Source organism: Gopherus flavomarginatus, chromosome 1, assembly GCF_025201925.1.
Source record: "Gopherus flavomarginatus isolate rGopFla2 chromosome 1, rGopFla2.mat.asm, whole genome shotgun sequence".
Classification (NCBI taxonomy): domain Eukaryota; kingdom Metazoa; phylum Chordata; order Testudines; family Testudinidae; genus Gopherus; species Gopherus flavomarginatus.
The window spans coordinates 66649106-66673798 of record NC_066617.1 but is presented as its reverse complement, the minus strand read 5'-3'; the positions used below and the strand labels follow the sequence as shown (position 1 = coordinate 66673798).

Below are 24693 nucleotides of genomic sequence, written 5' to 3'. Positions count from 1 at the left end.
TGGGGCAGAGGAAGCGAGTGGGGTGTATGAGGGGGTTCAGGGCAGGGGGTTGGGGTGCAGGAGGGTGCGGGAGGGGGCTCAGAGCAGCGGGTTGGCATTCAGGAGCGGTGCTAGTGCAGGCAGGGGGCTTAGGGCAGGGAGTTGGGGGGCGGGGTACAGGAGGGGTTCGGGCTCTGGGGTGGCAGCAGCACGCACCAGGGCCACAGTAGGTTCCTGCACACCTGCCCTGTCCCTGGCCCCTTGACACTCCAGGAAGCGCTGTGGCCCCTCAGGTGGGGGAGGGCTGCATGTGCGCTGCCCTTGCTGCGCCTCCAGGTACCTCCCCCAAAGCTCCTATTGGCCACAGTTCCTCATTCCCGGCCAATAGGAGCTGCGGGGGGCAGTGCCTGGAGGCAAGGTCAATGAATGGAGTCCTCTGCCCTTCCCACCTCCCCCTTCCCCCGAGAGGGGCACAGGGCCTGCGGTGCCAAGGGGGGCACGCCCGCAGGCTGGATTGAAAGCCCTGAGGGGCTGGATCTGGCCCGTGGGCCGTAGTTTGCTCACCCCTGTCCTAGAACTTCAGTCCCTGCCACCTTTGGAATAACCTCTGTCACCCAGTGGGTCAAGCTGCCTCCCACTCTTGACTCAGATCTGTCTGAAAATCCATTTGTCCTGTGAGAATCACAACTGTAACCTCACGTCAACATCATCGCATCATCTCCTAATACAGACACGCATGCTAAGCCAGCTGAGTCTCCCAGGGTATTTTTCTCTGTTTTAGGTTGTAATCATGTCAGGTTTGTAAACGTATTTATTTAGATGCCTAAAAATGTAGATTGGTGCCTAGTATGATTTTAAAAGGAGCCGAGGGCCAAACTCCTATTGATTCCAATGGGCATTAGGCACTTCTGAAAAAAATCTACTAGGCAGCTACTGCATCTTTAGGTACCTTAGACCCCTTTACAAATCTAGCCCTGTGTCTTTAACTGTATCTTGTACAGTACAGAGTACTGTCACCACTTAAGTAAGAAAACTAAAAATAAAGTTAAAACAGTGATATTAATGCAATCATTTCCAGCCCAGATGGCTTGTAAGACACTGGACCCTAAACCTTTCAGTGGTCTAAAACTGAATATTGACTGTCCTGCTCTTTAGCTGGGGGTGAGTGGAGGATACAAGGGGTTATGTATGTATGGGCAAGCGGGTGGTAGGAATTCAACATTTGTGAGAATGAAGGGAACATTTTAGTGATAGGCTTATTTTTCATATAGAAGTGGTGATTTGAAAACTGCCCAGAGGGTTGGAATGATAGACGCATTCCCTTGTGAAATGGGCAAAGGGGAATGAAACTGTAAAAGCAATGAACACATGAGTCTGCTGGTACCTGGCCCTTGCCCCCCGTCTCTCCAGATGTGCAGCTTTTGAAAAGGAAAATTTTAAAAGGGTTGAATTAATACTAACCAAAAGAACCCTCCTTGCATTTCAGCCATGGGCATTTTCAGTGCAGTTGCTAAAGAGCTCTTATAAATTATGTCCATAAAAATGATGAACACGTATTATTTCAGACTGAAACACTTTTGCTGTTGCTCCTAAAGTATTAAGTGCTCCTTTTTTGAGTTTCATCCGTGCTGTTGGAGCCTTGTGCTAGTGGAAAAGTCATCATCGTAAATGGAGCATGACGGAAATTGTTACCCAAGAAAAGTTCTCAACGTCGTCCAGCGTGTGTATGTTACCACAAAATAGCTCCTAACTAAAAGAAATCACCCACATGCAAATATGTAACCACAGCCTTTGACAACAACATTAACCCAAAGCCAGCCTCTGACATATTCTATTTCATACAGTCCATAACAATCTTCCAAGGCAATAGCTTAAAGTTAAAACCTGAGGCTACAATGTGCTTTTAAAAGGATTTCTATGGTGAATATCCAAAAACATTTCCATGTATCAAAATTATGATATTTTGGGAACCCAAAGAAAAATTTAAAAGATATGTAGCAGCATGCAGTCTGCAGCTTATCAGCTTGTCTGTCACCTGTAGTCTCACTAAATCACTGGAAATCCCTATAGAAGAATTCTGTTGGGGTGATGGAAACAAATCACATCTGTCTAAGGGACTGATTGGTCCCCAGCACTGTTGTACATTTTTGATATATTCACCTTCACAACACCCCTATGAGCAGGGAGGTGTGATGGACTTCCTGGGGGTGCAACCTGGAACTGGGGTACCACTGAGCCCTCTGGCATACCAGTCTGGGCCCCCTCACACTGTGATGCTGTGACAAGCTGCAATCCTCTCCAGGACTTGCACTTACACAGCCATACAGAAGCAGAGACACACCCAGCTGCAGTTACATGAATGCTTTCACTAGCCATTCATGAACCAACAGTAGAGAGGCTCCAGCCAGTCCCTCCTTAGCTCCCCAGTCTAGGACCCCAGAGCTATACCCTTTTGCTCTGCTCAAAGGCCTGACAAGTATAAGTTTATTACCCAATCCATCCCTTCCTTAATGTGGAGAGGACAATGCACCAGCCCCTGTTCCTGAGCAGATTTCCCTTTTGCACTTCAAACAACACACTGTTTTAGGTAAAAAATATAAAACAGATTTAACAACTACAGAAAGATAGATTTTAAGTAATAAATGTACAGATCAAAGTAGATTACCTAAAAAACAAAACAAAACAGCAATGTATATTCTATAAACTAGACAGGATTTGAATCAAGTAGTGTCTCACTCTGATGATACAAACAGTCCACTAGTCTTCCACACACAGGCTGGGATTCCTTCTTTCCTGCCGAGGACCCCCTTTCCCAGTTCAGTCTTTGCTCCTAAGGTGTTGTGCTGTAGGGGGAGTGAGGCCCAGCGATGATGTCACTTTTATAGCTTCTTCAATGTGGAGGAAACGTCATTGTTCCAAGCAAAGTTCCCAACAGTGTTTGTGGAAAAGTACAGGCACAAGATGGCGACTAATATCACATGATCTAGTCACATAGCCTTGCATGCTTTAATGGAGTTAGCAGCCATTATTGATATACTGGCTGAAGTGTGCACAGGAAAGGCCAACAGGTGAGGATAAGCTTCTTCTGTGGCCTATTGTGTTTCTTAATGGACCATTACTTTGAATGGTTCATCCACAATGTGCTGGCTAGACTGGATGTAAACTGCCTTGTGGGTTTCACTCCAGGAGCAAACACATTTATATCATGGTACAGTATTCATAACTTCAGATACAAAGAAAGCAAATACAATCCAACAGGATATTAATGTTTAACAGATGAAGATTATTAGCATGATATCTTACAAGGCATACTGTGCACAAAACATATCATAATCATATCACCATGGTAAATATGGGGGTGCCAGGGTATTGCTTTGGGGCACAGAATGTCACAGGAGGAAGTACTTCTATCCCTATTTTACAGATGGGAAATTAAGGCCCAGACAAACTAAGGTAACACAAAACTGTGGCAAAGTAGAGAATCAAACCCAAGTCCTCAGTCTACACCCTACCCACAAGGCCACCCTTCCTCTCACTACAGTCATACTGGCTGCTCAGAGTTTGAAACAAAATAAAAACAAGATATTTAGAAGGAGCTTGAATGGCTGTCAGAGATACCCACAGCTCTCTGTCTTTGTGGTATGAGTTGCATGAATGATTATTTGATACTCTCTCCAGCACTGTGTAGTTTATAACTTGGGAATGGTGGCTGAGTCACCTGCTTTAGAACAAGACAATCCTACTCACAGTGGGCAACCTAGTATCTTGTTGGTAGTTTCAGGGAAGATAAAATCAGAGCAGTAAAAACATTGAACTCCTAAAGTAGCAGACAAAGCAGAAAAATAGATCATTGGCATTAGCATTCTGGGGAGTCCCAAAGCAAAGGTGAGACAACAGGCTAGCATCACCTTCTCTGGGGAACCAAAATACTGATGCTTTAGTCTGTGATGAACTAATATTGTGACTTTTATTTCAGTGCCTTTTAAAAAAAATCTTCTCACTTGCCTGTTTCTATGTTATGGTGATGGCTAAGTGACAAATTTAATACTGTTGCCCTAATATGGTCAAGGTTCTATACAAAGTGATCTCAACAAAAATTTTAAACATGGCTACCATTGTGAAACCTGTCAACAACAATTGTGAATTTTGATTGACTGTCTTTTTCAATGTGATACACAACTTTCCCAAAGTGTCCAAAAATTGCTTTTCCTGTCCTAACTCAATTGTGGATAGATAGCACCTCTTAAGAGTCACTTAAACCCTTAAAATGGGGCTTAAGAGATGCAAAGGGCATGTGCTGGCCCTCTGTGGACGGTGAATTCCACTCACAACAAAGACTATGTGCTTAATTGTACTTTAAATAAAGTTCGTGATTACAGTAGAACCTCAGAGTTACGAACACCGGAGTTATGAACTGACTAGTCAAAATCATGCCCCTTGTTTGGAATCAGAAGTACCAATCAGGCAGCAGCAGAGACCCCCCAAAAAAGGCAGATACAGTACAGCACTGTGTTAAATGTAAACTACTAAAAAAATAAAGGAAAAGATTTAAAAAGATTTGACAAGGTAAGGAAACTGTTCCTGCGCTTGTTTCTTTAAATTAAGGTGATTAAAAGCAGCATTTTTCTTCTGCATAATAAAGTTTCAAAGCTGTATTAAGTCCATGTTCAGTTGTAAACTTTTGAAAGAATAACCAGATTGTTGTATTCAGACTTACAAACATTTCAGAATTATGACCAACCTCCAATCTCGAAGTGTTCGTAACTCTGAGGTTCTACTGTAGTTATTTTGTTTAGCAATTTTAAACCTCTATTAATGGTCTCATCTTTTTGGTGAGTCCCTCTGGTCTATTTTAAATGTACTGGGCTGAATTCATCCTGGTGTTAAACCCAGGATAAACTGGGCCATCTCTCACTCTCAGAGCAGAATGTTTATGACATAAAAGTGAATTATCACCATAATTTGATTGCCTCTCACAAAACAACCTTCTTAAGCTTTCAATCATAGCAAAGACTGCACCTCTATCTACAACAGGTGTTGCTCAGGTTGTTTCTGGTATTAGGAGACAGTCTGCCAGAACCTGGTACATTTTGTTCATATTGTGTACGTGTCTTCCCATTGTTTTCTTTCCAGCTTCGGCTGCATTTCAAGGAATAAAGGATTCTGAGCGATGAAGAAGATAATAAAACCTCCAAAACTGTTCCAGCTGATCCCGTGCTGTAAGATCCAAGCTGAAGTGTAACTTTGGCTATTCTTATTTAGCCATTTGCTGCTGCTTTGTCTCTCCTGCATAGATTTGTTTTCTCCCATCCCTTTCACCTCTCAAGCCACCCTAGTCTGTAGTGTTTGTCCAGTACTGAAGAGAATCTTACCTACAGGCTCCATTTATAAAGCTAGGATCACATCCATTCCCAGTATAACTCCTTCAACTTTAATGGAGTTACAGCAGAGAGAAATTTCACCCCCTGGGTCAATGTGTCATTTATTTCTAAGGCTCTGCTTGGATTGACTGTGTTGTCTCAGATTTTACTCTTCACAACTCTTGCAAAAATTTCAACCCAGCTCCATCAGTAGAAGAGCTTTGATCTGCGCTATGATTAAACCCCCAAGGTGTTATGCTGCTCGTATAATTTCATATTTGGCTAGGCAAAGAGACACCAAAGGGTATGTGCCATGCTGTGCTGGGCTAATGCCAAACGTCAAGAACATTGTTAGAACAACAACAACTTCTTAAACAAAGGAATTGTCCCAGCAAGATGTTATTTTAAAAAAAGAAGTTTTATTGCCATTATGAAAAGGCAACTAGTTAAAAAAGGTCTCTTTTTTTATTACAGCCTTTGCTGTCAGAATGGCTGCTAATCTATCAGCCCAGAGATTTGCGTGTGGCTTTCAGCAGTAAGATTTTGTTCAAGCTCTGCTAATCCCACATTCCTTATTGTCTGGGGTAAGCATCAGTGCCAGACACCTTTATGCAAATTTTAGAACACAACCAAAATATTCAGACAGAAACGGAATGGAATGCTAATGGAAAATGTATGCAATGCTCTGCCCACCCCAATTAACTGTATCATCAGATACAAGAAGGTTTTTAAAAAGCCACGTGCTGCTATTTTTGTGCGCAGAGTTTAATTGTGTGCAGTCAGAAGTGAAATGTCTGCAGTGCCTTAGAACTATTTTCTTATGCAAAGTTAAATTATGCATAGAACAAATGGGTTGTTTAAGAGTACTGTGTGTTTTCAAAATGCACATGAGTGCAGTTTTGAGCAGATTTATTACTTACCTCTGTGACTTTCTAGAGTTCAGAAAGCCCAGGCTATATTTTTTTTTAAATAAAACATCACAATCTTCAGTTTAAAAAGAGTACTGTACATTTTTGGCTTGGATCAACATTTACTGTGAATATAAATAATAGATATAAAAGAGTGTGCTTTAATCCGTCTCCAGATATGTCTTCAGAGGCCAGGATCATGGCGGAGTAATACAAATCCTTCTCTTGGGATTTGATTTTTCAGCAGTTTCTAGCATACATACCAAGGTACGCACATTCCTATGCAGTGCCTAAGATGTTGTGTTTATGTCTGCACTAGATTGTTAGTTCCATGGGGCAGACACTGTGTCTTATGTGTCTGGGCAGCAATGAACACAAACCAGCACTTGAACTGTAATAAGACAGATCCATATGTACAGTCTAGAGATGGAGCAGGGTCACGAAATTTGGAGCTGGAATCGGGTTTGACTCTGTACTTCACAATGAGGCATTTGGATTCAGTTCAGCCCAGGAGCGCGAGAGAGTGCACACAAGAGAGCGTACTACCACAGGAAAGTGAGGTACAAAATGCATTATCACGGGCTCAACAATGCCAATTGAGTTCACGTCCGCTTACAGTGATTCAGCAATGAAACAGATTTTTAGCTAGCTGTAATTGTTCTTTCAGCTCTAAAAGCCTCACAGTCTCTGCTGCCATAAATCCCACAGCTCATGGAGACAGGAAGGGACTGCAGCATAAAGTTTTCTTGCACTAGAGCAGTGGTTCTCACCTTTTCCCCCCACAACTGGACCTTTCAAGAGTCTGAAGCCTGAACCTTGCCGCCTGGGGCTGAAGCATGTAACTTAGCTTCATGGGACCACCTGTGGAGGGGGAATAGGCACTGATTCCATGGGTGTTCCGGCGCTAGAGCACCCACAGAAAAAAAAAAGGGTGCTCAGCACCCACCAGCCACAGCTGATTGGCAGCACCACCAATCAGCTGTTCAGAGGCGCCAGCAATCAGCTGTTCAAAGACTGGAGGAGACACTTGGGGGAGGGTAGAGAGCAGCGGGCAGTGGGGATCTCAGGGGAGGGGTCAGAGTGGGTGTGGGAAGAGGTGGAGCAAGAGAGGGACCTCAGGGGAAGGGGCAGAATGGGATCAGGACCTTGGGTGGAGCCAGGGTCGAGTACCCCTGATTAAAAAATAAAAGTTACTGCTTATGGGTGTGTGCCCCAGAGAGTTGACTGCTTGCCACCCCTTAATGCCGGCCCTGCACTTGCGACCCCCCAAAACCCATCCTGTGACCGTCTGTCACAACTCCCTGTTGAGAAACACTGAAGCAGTGGTGGCAGGGTTGCACTTTGCAGCAGGGGAGGTGTGCTACATAGCACAACCCCCGTTGGCATTACTCCACACCTGACAGAGGCTTGCAGTTTGCAGGGGGCAACACTGCCCCTGCTCCCCAAACTATGCTCATGTTAAAAAGTTGGGGCATGGCCTCCTGTCTGCCACCAGTTCCGGTGCTGTTGACTCTGCCTATGTGCACAGCATCATGGTACTGTTTTGCCCAAAAGCTCACTTTTGGCTGGTGTTGGATCACAAATCACTTAGTTATTGGAGCAGGAGCATTGTTATCCTTGTTGTGTGACTCAAGGGCAGCAGAACTGTGCTTGGCATGACCTGATTGAGTGACTCACTCTCAACTGAACTGCAGTTGCTAGGGATGGGATAGGTAGCCAACTCCTCAGTGGAGTTGAGTGTGGGCCCTGCCTAAGGGTTCCAGACACCATTTGGCCTCTCAAGTGTGTAATAACAGAGCTGATTGAGGCTCAACTGAGAAAAGACGGTTACTCACCTTTGTAACTGTTGTTCTTCGAGATGTGTTGCTCACATCCATTCCAGTTAGGTGTGCGCGCCGCGCGTGCACGTTCGTCGGAAACTTTTTTACCCTAGCAACTCCAGTGGGCCGGCAGGTCGCCCCCTGGAGTGGCGCTGCCATGGCGCCCAATATATATCTCTGCCGGCCCGCCCGCTCCTCAGTTCCTTCTTGCCGGCTACTCCGACAGTGGGGAAGGAGGGCGGGTGTGGAATGGATGTGAGCAACACATCTCGAAGAACAACAGTTACAAAGGTGAGTAACCGTCTTTTCTTCTTCGAGTGATTGCTCACATCCATTCCAGTTAGGTGAATCCCAAGCCATACCTAGGCGGTGGGGTCGGAGTGAGAAGTCGCGGCATGGAGCACTGCAGTTCCGAAGGCCGCATCCTCTCTTGACTGCTGGACCAGGGCGTAGTGGGAAGCAAAGGTGTGGACCGATGACCAGGTCGCTGCCCGACAGATTTCCTGGATGGGCACACGGGCGAGGAAAGCCAGCGACGACGCCTGCGCCCTGGTAGAATGCGCAGTCACACGGCCCGTAGGGACATGGGCCAAGTCATAACAGGTCCTGATGCAGGACGTTACCCAAGAGGATAACCTCTGGGAGGAGATAGGAAGCCCTTTCATGCGGTCCGCTACCGCCACGAAAAGCTGGGGGGATTTGCGGAAGGGCTTGGTCCTCTCCACGTAGAACGCGAGAGCCCTACGGACATCAAGCGAGTGGAGCTGCTGCTCCCTGCCTGAGGAGTGAGGTTTCGGGAAAAAAACCGGGAGGAATATCTCTTGGTTGACGTGGAAGGCTGAGACCACCTTGGGGAGAAAGGCAGGGTGTGGTCTCAGCTGCACCTTGTCCTTGTGGAAGACCGTATATGGGGGGTCTACCACAAGAGCCCGGAGTTCCGACACCCGTCTAGCTGAGGTGATAGCTACTAGAAAGGCAGTCTTCCAAGAGAGGTAAAGCAGGGAGCAAGTAGCTAACGGCTCAAAGGGGGGCCCCATGAGCCGGGACAACACCAGGTTAAGATCCCAGGTTGGAGCAGGGGGACGGACGTTAGGGAATAAACGTTCCAGCCCCTTAAGGAATCTAGACACCGTTGGGTGAGAAAAAACAGAGCGACCATCCGCACCCGGGTGAAAGGTGGAGATAGCTGCTAGGTGGACTCGCAACGACGATATGGCCAGACCTTGCCCTTTGAGGGACCAAATGTAGTCTAAGATGTCGGCTACCGAAACTTCCATAGGGCGGAGATTTCTCTCCACGCACCAACAGGAGAAGCGCTTCCATTTGGCCGAATATGTCGCTCTTGTGGACGGCTTCCTGCTGCCCAAGAGCACCTCCCTCACCGGCGTGGAGCAGCGCAGCTCAGAGCCAGTCAGCCACGCAGGAGCCACGCCGCCAGGTGCAGCGACTGCAGGTCCGGGTGACAGAGGGACCCGTGCTCCTGGGTAATCAGGTCCGGATGAAGGGGCAGGGGAACTGGGTCGGCTATGGTCAGGTCCAGCAGCATGGGGTACCAGTGCTGTCTGGGCCATGCCGGGGCTACCATGATCACGTGAGCCCTGTCCCTGCGCACCTTCAGAAGGACCCTGTGGACCAGAGGGAATGGGGGAAACGCATAGAACAGGTGGGTCGACCACTGGATGAGGAAGGCATCCGCTATCGACCCGGGCTCCCTGCCCTGAAAGGAGCAGAACGCTTGGCACTTCCTGTTCCCCTTGGACGCGAAGAGGTCCACCCGGGGATAACCCCACCTCCGGAAGATGGAGAGGGCGACGTCCGGGCGAAGGGACCACTCGTGTGACAGGAAGGATCTGCTCAATCGATCCGCCAGCGTGTTCCGTACTCCGGGGAGGAAGGAAGCCATGAGGTGAATGGAGTGGGCTACACAAAAGTCCCAGAGTCGTATCGCCTCATGGCACAGGGAGGAGGATCTGGTGCTGCCCTGCTTGTTGATATAATACATGGTCGTCGTGTTGTCGGTGAACACCGCGACACAGCGACCCTGAAGCTGATGACAGAACGTTTGACAAGCAAGGCGGACCGCTCTCAACTCCCGCATGTTGATGTGTAGCCCCACCTCCTCCTGGGACCACAGGCCCTGCGTCCTCAGGGTCCCTAGGTGGGCCCCCCAGCCTAGATCTGAGGCATCCGTTGTTAGGGACACCGAGGGCTGAGGTGGTTGGAAAGGGAGACCCGCACATAACACGGACTGGTCTAGCCACCAGCCGAGAGAATCTAATAACCTCTGGGGGATTGTGATTAACATATCTAGCGGCTGTCTTGTCGGCCTGTAATGATTGATGAGCCATAACTGGAGGGGCCTCATGCGGAGCCGAGCGTAATCGGTCACAAAGGTGCAAGCCGCCATGTGGCCTAACAGGGTTAGACATGTCCGCACTGACGTCAATGGGGCTGTCCGCAGTCGTTGAACGATCGCCGACAAGGCCTGGAACCGCTGCAATGGCAGCAAGGCCCTGCCCACAGTGGCGTCCAGGACGGCCCCGATGAATTCCACCCTCTGTGTGGGAATCAGGGTGGACTTGTCCGTGTTTACCAAGAGGCCCAGAGTGGCGAACATGCCGGTGATCACGCGGACATGGCTGCAGACTTGTTGTTCCGACGTGCCCCGAATCAACCAATCGTCCAGATAAGGAAACACGTGGATACGATTGCGCCGAAGATGCGCCACAACAACTGCCATGCATTTTGTAAACACCCTCGGGGCCGTAGACAGGCCAAATGGGAGGACTGCAAATTGATAATGAAGAGGCCCCACAACGAAGCGAAGGAAACGTCTGTGGCGTGGCCAAATGGCAATGTGAAAATACGCGTCCTGCATGTCGAGGGCGGCGTACCAGTCTCCCGGATCCAGGGATGGAATAATGGTCCCCAGGGATACCATGCGGAACTTCAACTTCACCAGGTACTTGTTGAGCTCTCGCAGGTCGAGGATAGGCCTGAGGCCCCCCTTGGCCTTGGGGATCAGAAAGTAGCGGGAATAAAACCCCTTGCCTTTCTCGTTCTCCGGCACCGCCTCTATAGCTCCTTTGCCGAGGAGCGTCTGCACCTCCTGTCGAAGGAATTGCTCGTGAGAGGGGTCCCTGAAGAGGGACGAGGAAGGGGGGCGGGAAGGAGGAAATGAAACAAACTGCAGGCGGTATCCCGTCTGCACCGTGCTTAAGACCCAGCGGTCCGATGTTATTTGGGACCACGCCGGGAGGAAAAACGAAAGGCGGTTGGAAAACGGGGGGGAAGGATCCATTGGGGAAACTGTTACTGCGCCCTCGGGCGCACCTTCAAAATGAAGGCTTAGGTCCAGGCGGGGGCTTAGAGGAGCCTTGGTTCTGCCCCTCTTGGTTCCCCGAATGCCTGCGCCTTCCATTCCTGCCGCGGCGCCTGTTAAGGTCCTGCCGCTGGCGGAACTGGGAATACGGCCTGCGCTGTTGTTGTTGCTGTGGCCGGAAGGGTCTGCGTTGGGTCACGGGTGTGTGCATCCCGAGGGACCGCATAATGACTCGGTTATCTTTCAGACTCTTGAGTCTGGGGTCTGTCTTTTCAGAGAACAAGCCCTGGCCTTCGAAAGGAAGGTCCTGTATAGTATGCTGGAGCTCCGGCGGAAGGCCGGAAACCTGCAGCCAGGAGATGCGACGCATCGTTACTCCCGACGCGAGGGTACGGGCAGCCGAGTCTGCAGCGTCCAAAGAGGCTTGCAAGGACGTGCGTGCGACCTTCTTGCCTTCATCCAAGATGGCCGTAAACTCTTGGCGAGCATCTTGTGGCAGCAGCTCCTTGAATTTGTCTGCTGCCACCCAGGAGTTGAAGGCGTATCTGCTCAGCAGGGCTTGCTGGTTGGAGACCCTGAGCTGCAGCGCCCCAGCCGAGTACACCTTACGGCCAAGGAGGTCCATCCGCCTGGCCTCTCTGGATTTGGGGGCTGGAGCCTCCTGGCCATGACGCTCCTTATCGTTCACTGATTGAACCACCAGGGAACACGGAGTCGGGTGCACATGGAGGTACTCGTAGCCCTTAGAAGGAGCCATGTACTTCCTCTCGACGCCCTTCGCCGTAGGAGGGATGGAGGCCGGAGACTGCCAGATGGTGTTGGCGTTGGCCTGGATGGTTCGTATGAAGGGTAGGGCGACCCTGGTGGGAGCATCTGCTGAGAGGATGGTGACAATTGGATCCTCTATCTCCGAGACCTCCTCGGCTTGCAGACTCAGATTTTGAGCTACTCGCCTGAGGAGGTCTTGGTGCGCCCTGAGATCCAGCGGGGGGGGGGGCTGTTGGAGGAGGTACCAGCCACCGCTTCATCCGGGGAGGAGGATGAGGAGACCCCCGGCAAGAGAGTGTCTAACGGCGGGTCTCCTTCGGCCCTCGCCTCTGCCTCAGGGGCCAAAGCGGAGTCTTGTTGCTTGGACCCTTCCTCCCCATCCGGGGAGGGAGGGGGGCGAGACAACGAGGCTTCAGGTGCCCTGCGCTCCGCAGTCGCCGGCCTAGCAGGGAGCTGTTGGGGGCCCTGGGCCTGATGGTATGCCCAGGGTGTCCAGAATCCCCATTGTTGCGGGCCTTGGTCCTGCTGTGGCGGATCGCTGAACAGCGCCGCCTGCCGTTCAGTGCCCAGCGCATACCCGCTGTCCGTTTGTGAAGATACGGACGGCTGTCTAGAGGGCCATGGCGGGGCTGACCCTGGATGGTAAGGGTCTGCGCGAGTCGGCACGGACGATCGTCTCGGTGCCGGGGACCGGTGCCGGGAGTCATATCGGTGCCGGGATCGGGACCGGGTTCTGTCACGGTGCCGGGATCTGGACCTGTACCGGGCGCCGCTTCGGTGCCGGGATCGGGACCTGCCACCAGCTCGGTGCCGGGAGGTCGACTGGGACCGGGACCTGCCACCAGCTCGGTGCCGGGAGGTCGACTGGGACCGGGACCTGCCACCAGCTCGGTGCCGGGAGGTCGACCGGTGTGGCGAGTAACGTCGGGACCGGCTCCTGGAATCGCGGTGCCGGTATCGGCGGCTGGAGTCCGACCGCGATCGTCTTGATGTCGACCGGCGCCGCGAGTGCGACCGGTACCGCTGAGGGGAGCGGTGCCGGGACTGCGAGCGGCGGCGGGATCTGGAGCGACCGTGGCGTCGGGACCTGGATCGTGAACGTGAGTCCCGAGATGGTGCCGACATCATGGGCTTGCCTCTGGACACGACCCGCACCGGAGGTACCGGGGGTGGCAGCTGAGTGGGCTCAGTCAGGGCTATGAGGTCCCGAGCCGAGGCGAAGGTCTCCGGTGTGGATGGGACCACTATCTCAACCCCAGATCTCATGGGGGAGCTCGGCGGCACCGGACTCGACGGACCCGCCGGGCCCGGAGTCGACGGTGCCGGCGGCGCCGCGGCCGATGTTGAGGCCGGGCGCTCCAGTCGGGTCTGCCTGGCCGGAGTAGCAGACTTCGACGGCCTTGGCTCTGTCCCCGGTGCCGGAGAAGGTCGGTGCCGGGGAGTCTTCTCGGTGCCGGCGCGATCCGGTGCCGGCGCTGAGATCACGGCCTGCGAAGCCGCCGGGTCAAGTGCCGCCTCCATAAGGAGAGTTCGGAGTCTTTGATCCCTCTCCTTCTTTGTCCTTGGCTTAAAAGCCTTGCAGATGCGGCACTTGTCGGATCTGTGCGATTCCCCCAGGCACTTCAGGCACGCGTCGTGGGGATCGCTAGTAGGCATGGGCTTCTTGCAGGCCGCACACTGCTTGAAGCCCGGCGAACCAGGCATGAGCCCGGTGCCGGGTGCCGGGAAGGGCTAAGCCCCCGGCGAAGAACTATTTACAAACTACTTAACTTAACTACTACTATCTACACTTAACAATCTAATTAACAACTACAATAGTACTAGAGATAAACGATAGATAACGAGGAGAGCTAGGGACGTGGAGGACAGCTATGCCGCGCTCCACAGTTCCAACGACCGACACGGCGGTAAGAAGGAACTGAGGAGCGGGCGGGCCGGCAGAGATATATATTGGGCGCCATGGCGGCGCCACTCCAGGGGGCGACCTGCCGGCCCACTGGAGTTGCTAGGGTAAAAAAGTTTCCGACGAACGTGCACGCACGGCGCGCACACCTAACTGGAATGGATGTGAGCAATCACTCGAAGAAGAATCTTCTGTTTCACACCAATAGAGCTGCAACTCACTAATAACCAGGTCTAACTATTAAACCTGCTGTGGGACAGTATTTCTGATGAAGGACTGTCCAGTCTGCATTAGCAGTGAGGCTCCCTCACTAACAAAATCAGTGAGAGCTGTGTTAAGTGGTGGGACCTCAAGACATCCCAGAGGGTGTGGAGTGCTTGGCAGAGTGGCCAATGCCAGAGGGAGCAAGGGGCAGGTGAACACATGCAGATGCACCTCTGAACAGTTGGCCTTCACTGAGAAAGGACAATCACTCTGATAGAGGTGCAATGACAGGAGGGGCACACTGGAGGAACTTTTGGTCGCTGGACTTAAGAACTTGAAGCAAAAGACGCTGCCCGATGTATTTTAGAGGCAGATTTTGCTCGTGGTTTTATGCTCATGAATCCTGCTTGTGGTGCTTTCCCAAGTTAATGCCGGGTTACTTTCTACCTTTTTATTAAAAGTTTCTTTTCTACACTCAGAAAAGGGAAGTATTGCCTCTTACAGGCAGCCACAGGGTGGTGTGTAATTATCCCAGGTTACTGGGTGGGGGCTCGAGCTGTTTCTATGTTATATTGTTGAAAAGGAACCTGTAGTTTTGGACCCAGTCCTTGCCACTGCCGACTCCACCTGGCAGAAGGGTTACACAAACACACACACACACACAAGCTACATTAAAAGATGATTAATGTTGCAAAGTCAAGCACTCACAAGTTAGGAAATGCCAGAATTGCCTGTTCAACCTTTATTTGCTCTCCTTGTTCATATTTATTACGATACAGTCATTACATGATCACATACTACTTTTTCCACATGACCCCTCCCTTATTCATGCAGAGTCTGCACTCCAGCTCCTCATCACATCTGTCTCCTCCTACATCCTCTCCCGCCCTCCAACTGCTTCTCAGTCTCTTCCCCTTCCATTTCCCTCCAGTTCCCTCTGTATTAGAATCTGGCAGCTTTCTCTTCCATGGTGCCTGCGTCCAGCAGGTGACCAGTGAGAGGACAGGAGGCACAGACTCTCTGCCCTCAGTTTAGGTGCCCAGACCCAGACCTGGGACAGCCTACAGCAGCCCAGAGATACAATTGCAGGGAAAGTCCCACTCAGCTCTAGTCTGGAACATGCCCAATGCAGACCAAATCTTTGGGGAATTTAGCGGCTAAAATCTATGAGGTCTCTACTGAATATGTACAAACTGCAATTTTTTCAAAGGCTTAGAACTTGGCCAAATTTGGGCAGATATTCATGGGAACAGCAAAAGGCACATCACTGACACAAAGGCTGTTTCCTGACAAATGTCATGTCCCTGTTCCAAGGGGATGCTAGAACTTCTCAAAGAAAGGTCACCAGAATTTTTTAACTTGAACAAAACAATACTTTTTCCTTGCCTCATTCTTAGAAATGCCCAAATCATTTTGACTGAAATTTTCAGCCTGAGGTACACGTCCAACATGGAGAATTTCAGCTCAAATGGTTAAAGTTTGGCAAAGTTGTAAGTGACTGAAAAGAGGAACTTATAGTGGGAAGTGTTGGGAAACCTTAAAATAATACATGGATAGAATAGCACAGCTTCTGCTTCTCCAACATCTCAGGATATGTGATTGGCAGAAGTCAGCAAAAATACATGACTGTCGTTTCTTATGCTTTAAAAAAAAAAAAAAGAGTAGACATAGAATGGTACAATATGGTCCGTAGGTCATCAATATGGGCAGCTACATCTTCATCAGTGTACTTTACTTGTTCTTATGACAATAAGGAGTAACACAACCAGACTGCATATGAAAGTATGCTGTAAAGCTGACTCACCATAGCCAAGTTCCATATAAGAGTGCACAACAAACCAAACTCTACAGAGCTAAAGGCCACTGAAGGATGAAGTCTCAAAAGTTCAGAATGTGGATGCTTCATTTGCATTTCAAAATTTGAAAATTATTTAACTAGCTCTAAAATGAAACTAGGCAGGATCATACCAGGCCATGTGACCTCTGTCCTCAAACAACCTTCCTTCAGTCCTCCCACAGATCACCCTCCTAAATGCTGTCTTCAGGGTGACCCACATGTAGGGCTGATGTTGAAAGGTCTTCTAAGGGACAAAAAACAGCTCTCCTCATCTTCCACTGCTGCCCCTTCTTCCAGTTAATGGCATCAAAAACGGCTTCCACTATCTCACCTGACCACATGGGGCTGACTAAAAACAACCTGGAAACCACACTCCATACCATGTGACCAATCTCAACCAATCAACCTAGTTCAGAATACTAAGAAAAGTGCAAGAATTTTTTCACCCAATTATTTTGGAATGAAATTTCTAACTTTTAAACAATTGGTGTCCAATCACTAAAAGAAGATGTTTTGGTTAAAAGTGACTTGTTATGAATATATTACTCTGCTCCATTTATAGGATGCACCTATCCTACTCTCTGGATGGACTCATTTACAGCATTTAAAATACACATAGAAAAGTTCAGCATGACCCAATGTCAACTTTTAAAACACTCTAAAACATGCAGACTGAAAACTAGTCCTCCCCCTCCTCCTCAAAGAAGCCTGAAAAAAATAAGCTCAGCAGAGTGTCTTGAAGAGCAACAGACCCCAGTTCTGTTGAAGCCACTAGCCTGCTGAGTGATTTTGGCCAAGTCACTGCTCCGCACCTCAGTTTCCTAATTAGTACTGCCCTCCTTGGTACAGTGCTTTGAGTTCTACTGGTGACAAAGGCTATGGAAGAGCTAGGTGTTACTATTAAAGCAAGAGTGGAGGAACAAATTGCAGAATCAAAAATTCTCCACTGAAAATGCCTTTTCCCAACTCCCAGAAGGAAACACTGAGATATGGTAACCATAAGTCTCCCAGCTGATCTCAAATACATAGGTAAAATACAAGGAGAAACAGTTTCTAAGATACATGAGAGCCAAATCATGAAGGGCTTTACTGATTAACTGAACTCAAACTGAAAGACAGTACAGCTTCTGGAGCACAGGTTCAATGTATTGTCTGCAGAAAGCACCATAAGCTAAGTGGTGACGAAGATTGTGCACCAGTTGAATTTTCCAGGTAGTCTTCAAGGACAGCCTCAAGCAGTGCAAAAAACAGTAGACCAACCTGGAGGTGAAAAAGGCATAAATAATCATGGCAAAATGGGTGGAAGGACAAATTTCAAAAGTTCTTCCAAGGGTTCTACTGTATATTTACCTGCTTGTCATGGAATAAAGAACACCTGTGCTTTCAGAAAATTTCATATTGGAGGGACTCATACAGTTCAATAAGTAGTTGGTCAAATTGCCATGCTTGGTGCCAAAGATTGCAGGTAGAGACCCATCAGTAAGGAGATCCCCAGATGAGATCTAGATTTCATCTCAAGCTCCTAAAAGTGTTAAACTTCAACCTAATCTTGGACGGTGTTTATTGGGGACTGAACAAATGGTTTAAAAAAGGCCTTGAACCAGCCTAATTAGTCTGTAACCTAAAATTGTGGGTATGAACAATCAATTGCACATGTACAAAATGGGAAATGACTGCCTAGGAAGGAGGACTGAGGAAAGGGATCTGGGGATTATAATGGATCACAAGCTAAATATAAGTCAAAAGTGTAACACTGTTGCAAAAAAAGCAAACATCATTCTGGGATATATCAGCAGGAGTGTTGAAAGCAAGACAGGAGAAGTAATCCTTCCACTCTCTTCCATGCTGATAAGGCCTCAGCTGCAGTACTCTGTCCAGTTCTGGGTACCACGTTTCAGCAAAAATGTGGACAAATTGGAGAAAGTCCAGAAGGGAACAACAGAAACGATTAAAGGTCTAGAAAACATGACCTATGAGGAAAGATTGAAACAATTGGGTTTGTTTAGTCTGGAGAAGAGCAGAGTGAGGGGGGGACATTATAATAGTTTTCAAGTACATAAAAGGTTGTTATAAGGAGGAGAGGGAAAAATTGTTCTCCTTAACCTCTAAGGATAGGACAAGAAGCAATGGGCTTAAATTGCAGCAAGGGCAGTTTAGGTTGGACACTGGGAAAAACTTCCTGTCAGGGTAGTTAAGCATTGGAACAAATTGCCTAGGGAGGCTGTGGAATCTCCTTCATCAGAAATTTTTAAGAACAAGTTAGATAAACACCTGCCAAGAATGGTCTAATTATTACTTAGTCCTGCCTTGAGTGTGGGGGACTGTACTAGGTGACCTATTGAGGTCCCTTCCGGTCCTAGACTTCTATGGTTCTACAAGTTTACCAAATGTAAGCATCATGGTGTGCTGAGGTTTGCTTTACTGAATCACCCTACAAGGGACTAGAACCCTGGAATTTATCTCTGGAATATGGTCAGGAGAAAACTGGTCCCTCCATCATGACATTGGACTCTTTCTCACCACCTGCACTCTGGTGATAGAATTCCTTCTCCAGACCCAAGGCACTATTGGGATAGCATCATGACGCAGGGACTTTTATACTATTAAGTAAACATTATTAGATCAAATTCACCAAATGTTGAAGTTAAACCCCAAAGCTTTTTCAATGGGATGTGAAAGGTGTCAAGGGGCTTCATTAAGATAACAAATCAGGTCTAACATAAAAAAGTTTATGGTTTCATGACACTCTTTCTTCCTGCTACATTTCTATCCACAATCGACCATTTAATTTATTTCTGTCACTCTAAACTCTGCAGTTTCCATTTCGTTTATACTCTTGCCAACTCTTCCCATCAGCAATTGCAATAAGTCCAAAAAATGTTCATCACACTTTAAATATTTTGTCCATTATTACTAGGCCCATCATGTGTTGATGTACCCTATTTAGCTTTCACATTCCATTTGTATTACTGAATGCCTGTCCAGTGAACCAAACGATCACCACACACAGTCGTTGCCACTGTGATTCCATTAATCCACCAGCAAGGGGCATTCTGAGAGGCAGCCCCATGTTGCTTACACCTACTGCACCACCACATTCAGTGCTCTTAGTGTTTTTCATCATCCAGAGAAGCCAGGAAATTTGCCCAAGTCTTGTTTCCAAAATGAACTCTCCCACAAGGCAGCTTAACACATGGCACTGACAAAGCACTGGACTGGCATTTCCTCCAGTTCTCATACAACTGATTACCAGCTATTACAGGACAAACTTGGCTTCTGCATGAACACCTTGTATCCTATGCTCTGGATTGTTCTCTGTCAGGCTTCTCCAGCTGGTCCTTCTCTGTTTATCTTAATGTCTTATTCCCTTTTGTAACTGATGATCTGCCAAGTTTAGTCTTCAGCCAGGGGAATTAACAGATAACAAAAGGCAAATATTTCATTGCTATGGCTTCAAACATTAAAGTTATTATGAAATATATTTATGGCTATGGATGTATTGATCGTCCATTTCTCAATTCCATTTCAAGACTGCAAAATCCAGCAGCTGTTGGATTACAAGGAGTTAGTCTCCACCATTACTTCAGAGAGAGTTATTCCTTTCTGGTACTCCTAGATCACCTTGAGAATGGGGCCCCAACCATTTCCCAGGGGCGGCTCCAGGACCTAGCACGCCAAGAGCATGCTTGGGGCGGCAAGCCGCAGGGGGTGCTCTGCCGGTCACTGGGAGGGCAGCAGGTAGGCTGCCTTCCCTAGCATGCCTGCGGAGGGTCCGCTGGTCCCACGGCTCCGGTGGACCTCCCACAGGTGTGCCTCTGGAGGGTTCGCTGGTCCCGCAGCTCTGGAGCCACGGGACCACTGGACCCTCCGCAGGCACACCTGCGGAAGGTCCGCCAGAGCCACGGGACCAGCAACTGGCAGAGCGCCCCTCACGGCATGACGCCATGCTTGGGGCAGCGAAATGACTAGAGCCGCCCCTGCATTTCCTCCCCTCAAAGATACAATTTTAAGACAGGTTATATTAAAGCTGCTCATGATTCAACCTGATTGCAGTTTTCCTTTGCACCAGCCTACGATTCAAAGGAGCAATGTTCTCTCTTTCTTTTTATTTACATATTTAAGATAAGAATTTTCTGGACCAGGATTTTGCTACCAGGTCAATCTATTGCTTTGGTTTTTAGTTGACATGCTTACTATGGTGCCCCATGCCTGATCAAGCCCCACCTCCCAAGATTATTCTTCAAAGGAATGAATTGAGTTTGAAATGCAGCTGAAATGTTGACCTAATTAGACCTAAAAATTATCAGATCTCTGCTATGTTTCAACTTTCACAGGCGGCTACTTCAGTACTAATCATTTGGGCTGATTCTCCTTTCAATTCAGTCTTTTTTGCCTCGGACATCAGGATCAAGCTCACTAACCCAGCCACAAAAATACATAGGCCAACCCCGTGGGTGGTGGTATGATAATGATGGGTTCTGGGAAGGGCTGGTGTGATGACTCTTCAGAGTATCCACCAAATTTAACTGACTAACTTACATTCAATTTTAGTTGTGCATATAGAGAAATTGTTTGATCCGAGAGCCTGTGGATGGGTCTAAGATAGACACAGGGTCAAAGTAACGCTTCTGACTAAATTTCCAATGGACCCGATAACTATGGAGTCACTATTGATCCTCCAAAATCAAGATTTACAGGTCATGCTGTATAAACCATTTAGCAATGGTTACTATAAGGGTTAATAAATGATTAATAGATGTTATAAAGAGATTACAATAGTGTGTGCTAGTGATGGTTATAAACAGGGCCATATGTATTCTGCAGCTGTGAAATTTCCCAGAAAATTCACCCCGGCTCCAGAACTATGCTCCAGAATCTCAGACTTTTCTTTTAAAGAAATTAGCTCTCATGGTTGCAAAAAATGACCTTGAAAATATATACTGAGTGAGTGAGGCTCATCTGTGTCTGCACAGAGCCTGAAGCAATGGCTGGAGAGCTGTGACCTGCCCAATTCAACTTATTCGGCCTCATGGACTCAGTGATGCTGTGGCAGAAGCCAGTTTTTTTACTGCAAAATGTATTATTTTGCTGCAGACTGCAGCTGACTCTTGCTCTGCACCTTTCCCCACAGGACTGAGTGGATTAGTACGGTGCATGCTCCCTTCACTTGCTATAGAACTGGGCAAGCAGGGGGAAAGGGATAGTGATAAAGCTGGAGTCAGGAAGTGAGGGGAGCCAGAAGTGCAGGCTGGGCAGGCACGCTGGCTAGAGAATAGAGTAGCAGCCAAGGCCTGCTGAGCTGAGAAAATGAACCCCTAAAGCTGACTACAAACTTTCTTCTTCCTTGGCACACATGACAAGGGAAAGAGATTCTGAGCTGGACCACCCACACATCATCATAACTGCTGAAACCCATAGAGCTGGGCCATTTGGTGAACACAGCAAAAACATCCACCACCAAAAATAATCACCGCTGATAATAATCATGGACAAATCGTACATCTGCAAGTATTTTCAGCTAGGAGCCATAGCTGTGTTTGTGTATTTGGGGGTGGGAATGAAGGGTATATAATGGAGATGCAATAAGTTAACATTGCCCTGGAATTCAGAGGTGTTTGTGGCAGAATTTAGTCCCTTGTACCTCAGAGTATGCACAGTCCTGATTACAAGGCAACCTATTGACCTGTTGGATTTTTTAAATAATTGATTAAACAGTTATTATAAAAATATAATAAATTTATGTATCCTTTATCAATGGACTCTTACATAAAGTGTGATTGATTTAAATCCCTGATAGAGAATGGTTTAAGAAAATAAAACCATGATAGAAAGAATATCACCTATTAAATTCCATGGTTTTTATGAGTAATTTCTATACAGAAAAAACTATTAAATTTAGAGAGACTCCTCTTGGTTTTATCCCTATTAAAATTCTATAAGATTTTCGTGTAAGCCCCCTCTTCCCCCAAGTCATTGCCACTAAGGCACTGGTCCTGCAAACACTTATACGTGGAACAGTCCCATTGAGTTCAATCACATGAATAAGTGTTTGCAGAATCAGGGCTTAATGTATCAAGGACATAGGGTCCAAACTGCATTTCAACCTTAATCCTGAATTCTCTTGCTTTGAGAGTCAAATGACTGCTTTCCTTTAAGGTAAATGGTGAAGAGCCCATTGATGCCTTTTCTATAGTTTGTTTAAAAAAAAATCACAAAAAAATCTCTTATGTGCATGAATGAAAACTACTTCAATCTAAGTTCCCCACTGCTAGTGTATTATGGGAAACCTTTGCAGACCGGAGTAACAGCGTACACAGCTCTATGTTCCCCTCTGCTGGTGCACTGCACCACAACTGGTCTGAATACCTTGAGACCACACACAGGCAACAGGAACAGCAACTGTGGCCTGAAGAATGTCTTGAATGTGATGTTTCCTTAGGGATTTTAGGAACGATACGACAAAAACAATTTGTTGGTTTGTATTTTGACTGAAATAGCTTTTGATCACTCAAATGGATCTGTTCTTCTTGAGAGGGAGCAATCTCCTTTGTAGCAAATGAACAAGGCAAACAGCTAAATCAAAGGCGGTTCTCCATTAAGCATAGAAAATACCTGAAAAGAGCATACCGTTAATTAAATGTTTAGACACGTGTTCACTTTGTAAGTGGATTTACAACAGCTGAATTTAACATTATGTGGAGGCTAAGTGTATAATAGTAGTTGCATATTCATTGCCAATGTTTCATGTAAGAGTTTAAAAATAGGGGAAAAAAGATAATGTTACATACACTGGCTTCACTGAAACTTTAACTATAACCTTTCATCACAACATTTGTTTTTAAATATGCTTGCTTTCATAATGAATGTTATTTCTTCCTCATGTGGCCTCTCACGTTCTTTGCTTTTAATTATTTACTTCTGCCTTCTCTAATTAAACAGAATGGTTGTAATCAGAAAATGTGTTTACTCTGCCTCACACACTCAATGCAATGCAAGATTCTGGGCAAGTCAGGTAGCTTGGAATATGTTCTGAAACTAAAGCCAACAAATATCCCATTGAAATGAATGGAGGTAGCAGGTGAAGATGGATCCACTATCTACAATATTTATTGCCTCAATCACCCAAGTTATGTCACCTCCTCATCCTTTATTAAACTTTCCCTTCAGGCTTCTTCTCCCAATACAGGATAATAATAGGTAAATGCTATTTCATATCTTTATAGTTATTACTAAAGAAATACTTAGGGGCATGGTATTGAAAAATGCTATGGAGCATCGCAGGTTGAATTAATTGCAGCTATAGAACTAGAGTAGTATTGCTCCACACACTTATATATTTGGGTCCCAAACACTCTCCTTTACAAGACATTTTTTGAAGACTGGGAGGAATCTCTGCGAAGCCACCGCATCTTAATTCAAACTTCATGCTACTTCCAAACTTTTCTGTTAGTAATGCCCTAGAATTGATCTGTGATCCTGCCACATCTCACCAGGTTATTAGAGTTGTGCTGACACACTTGAGGTATGTCAATACTCCCCAGTTGAGGAGACATACCTGTGCTAGCTTCTCATTGAGCTAGTGTGCTAAAAAGAGAGAGTGTAGCTGTGGAAGTGCAAGCAACGGGAAAGGCTAGTCACCCTGCATATGGATGTAGTGATTCTAATGGGCATATATTCAGGGCAGCTAATCCAACTGGCCCTGATGCTGCCATTGCTACATTCTATTTTGAGCATGTAGCTCGATGAGAACTAGCATGGGTATGTCTCCCCAAGCTAAGACTCACATCCCCAGCTCTGAGTGTAGACATGCCCTTAGCAGCTGCAAGAAGAAGTGGTGGTGGTGATGATTCAATGGTGACACTCTTCCTTTTCAGTTAGCACTGACCCCTTTGCTCCCCTCCCCCAAGTACAGTGCTGAAGATGACATTGTGATGATGTAGATAGTTTTTTGATGGCTTACAGAATAAAGATTCCAAACACAAGCAGTTGTGAAAGATGTGCAGCATTATTTCCAGGAAGAGGTCCAGGTCTGGCATCCAATGTTGGAGGTCAAAAAATAAAAAAAATAAAAAAGGGTTCAGAAAAGAGAAGCAAGACCAAAGTGAGGTTTGGAAAACCTGAACAACAGTGAGAAACTGTCTTACTCTATTTCCTTTGTTCAAGAGAAGTTTAAGAGGTGATTTGAGCATGGTTTTCCAGTACAGTACCTACATAGGAAAGAAAGAGATTTCTGGTAGTAGACGGCTCATTAGAAAAAGGCATAATGAGATCCAATGGTTGGAAACTGAATCTAGACAAATTCTGACTAGAATTGAGACACATGTTGAGGGTAATTAACCCTTAGAACAACATACCTAGGGCTGTGATGGATTCTCTGTCACTTATGTCTTTATATCAAGACTGGATATCATTCTAGAAGATATGCTATAGCTCAAACAGAAGTTGTGTGATGCAGAAGTTACTGGGGAGGTTCTATGGCCTGTGTACAAAAGAGGTCAGACTAGATGAGCATAATGGTCCCTTCTGGCCTTTTAAAAAAATTAAATCTATGAATAACTCCAGTGCATTTGTTCAAATTCCAGCCAAGGTGAT

At 47.1% G+C, this 24693-nt stretch overlaps 1 protein-coding gene across 1 annotated transcript; it reads right to left on the bottom strand.

Moving 5' to 3' along the window:
• Positions 1-12334: 12334 nt before the first annotated feature.
• Positions 12335-14109, bottom strand: LOC127034694 (serine/arginine repetitive matrix protein 2-like). Its single transcript, XM_050923858.1, has 2 exons — positions 13023-14109; positions 12335-12914 (listed from the first exon to the last, which is right to left on the bottom strand). The coding sequence occupies exons 1-2, from the start codon at positions 13859-13861 to the stop codon at positions 12335-12337; spliced, it is 1419 nt and encodes a 472-aa protein (XP_050779815.1). The 5' UTR covers positions 13862-14109.
• Positions 14110-24693: the final 10584 nt, after the last annotated feature.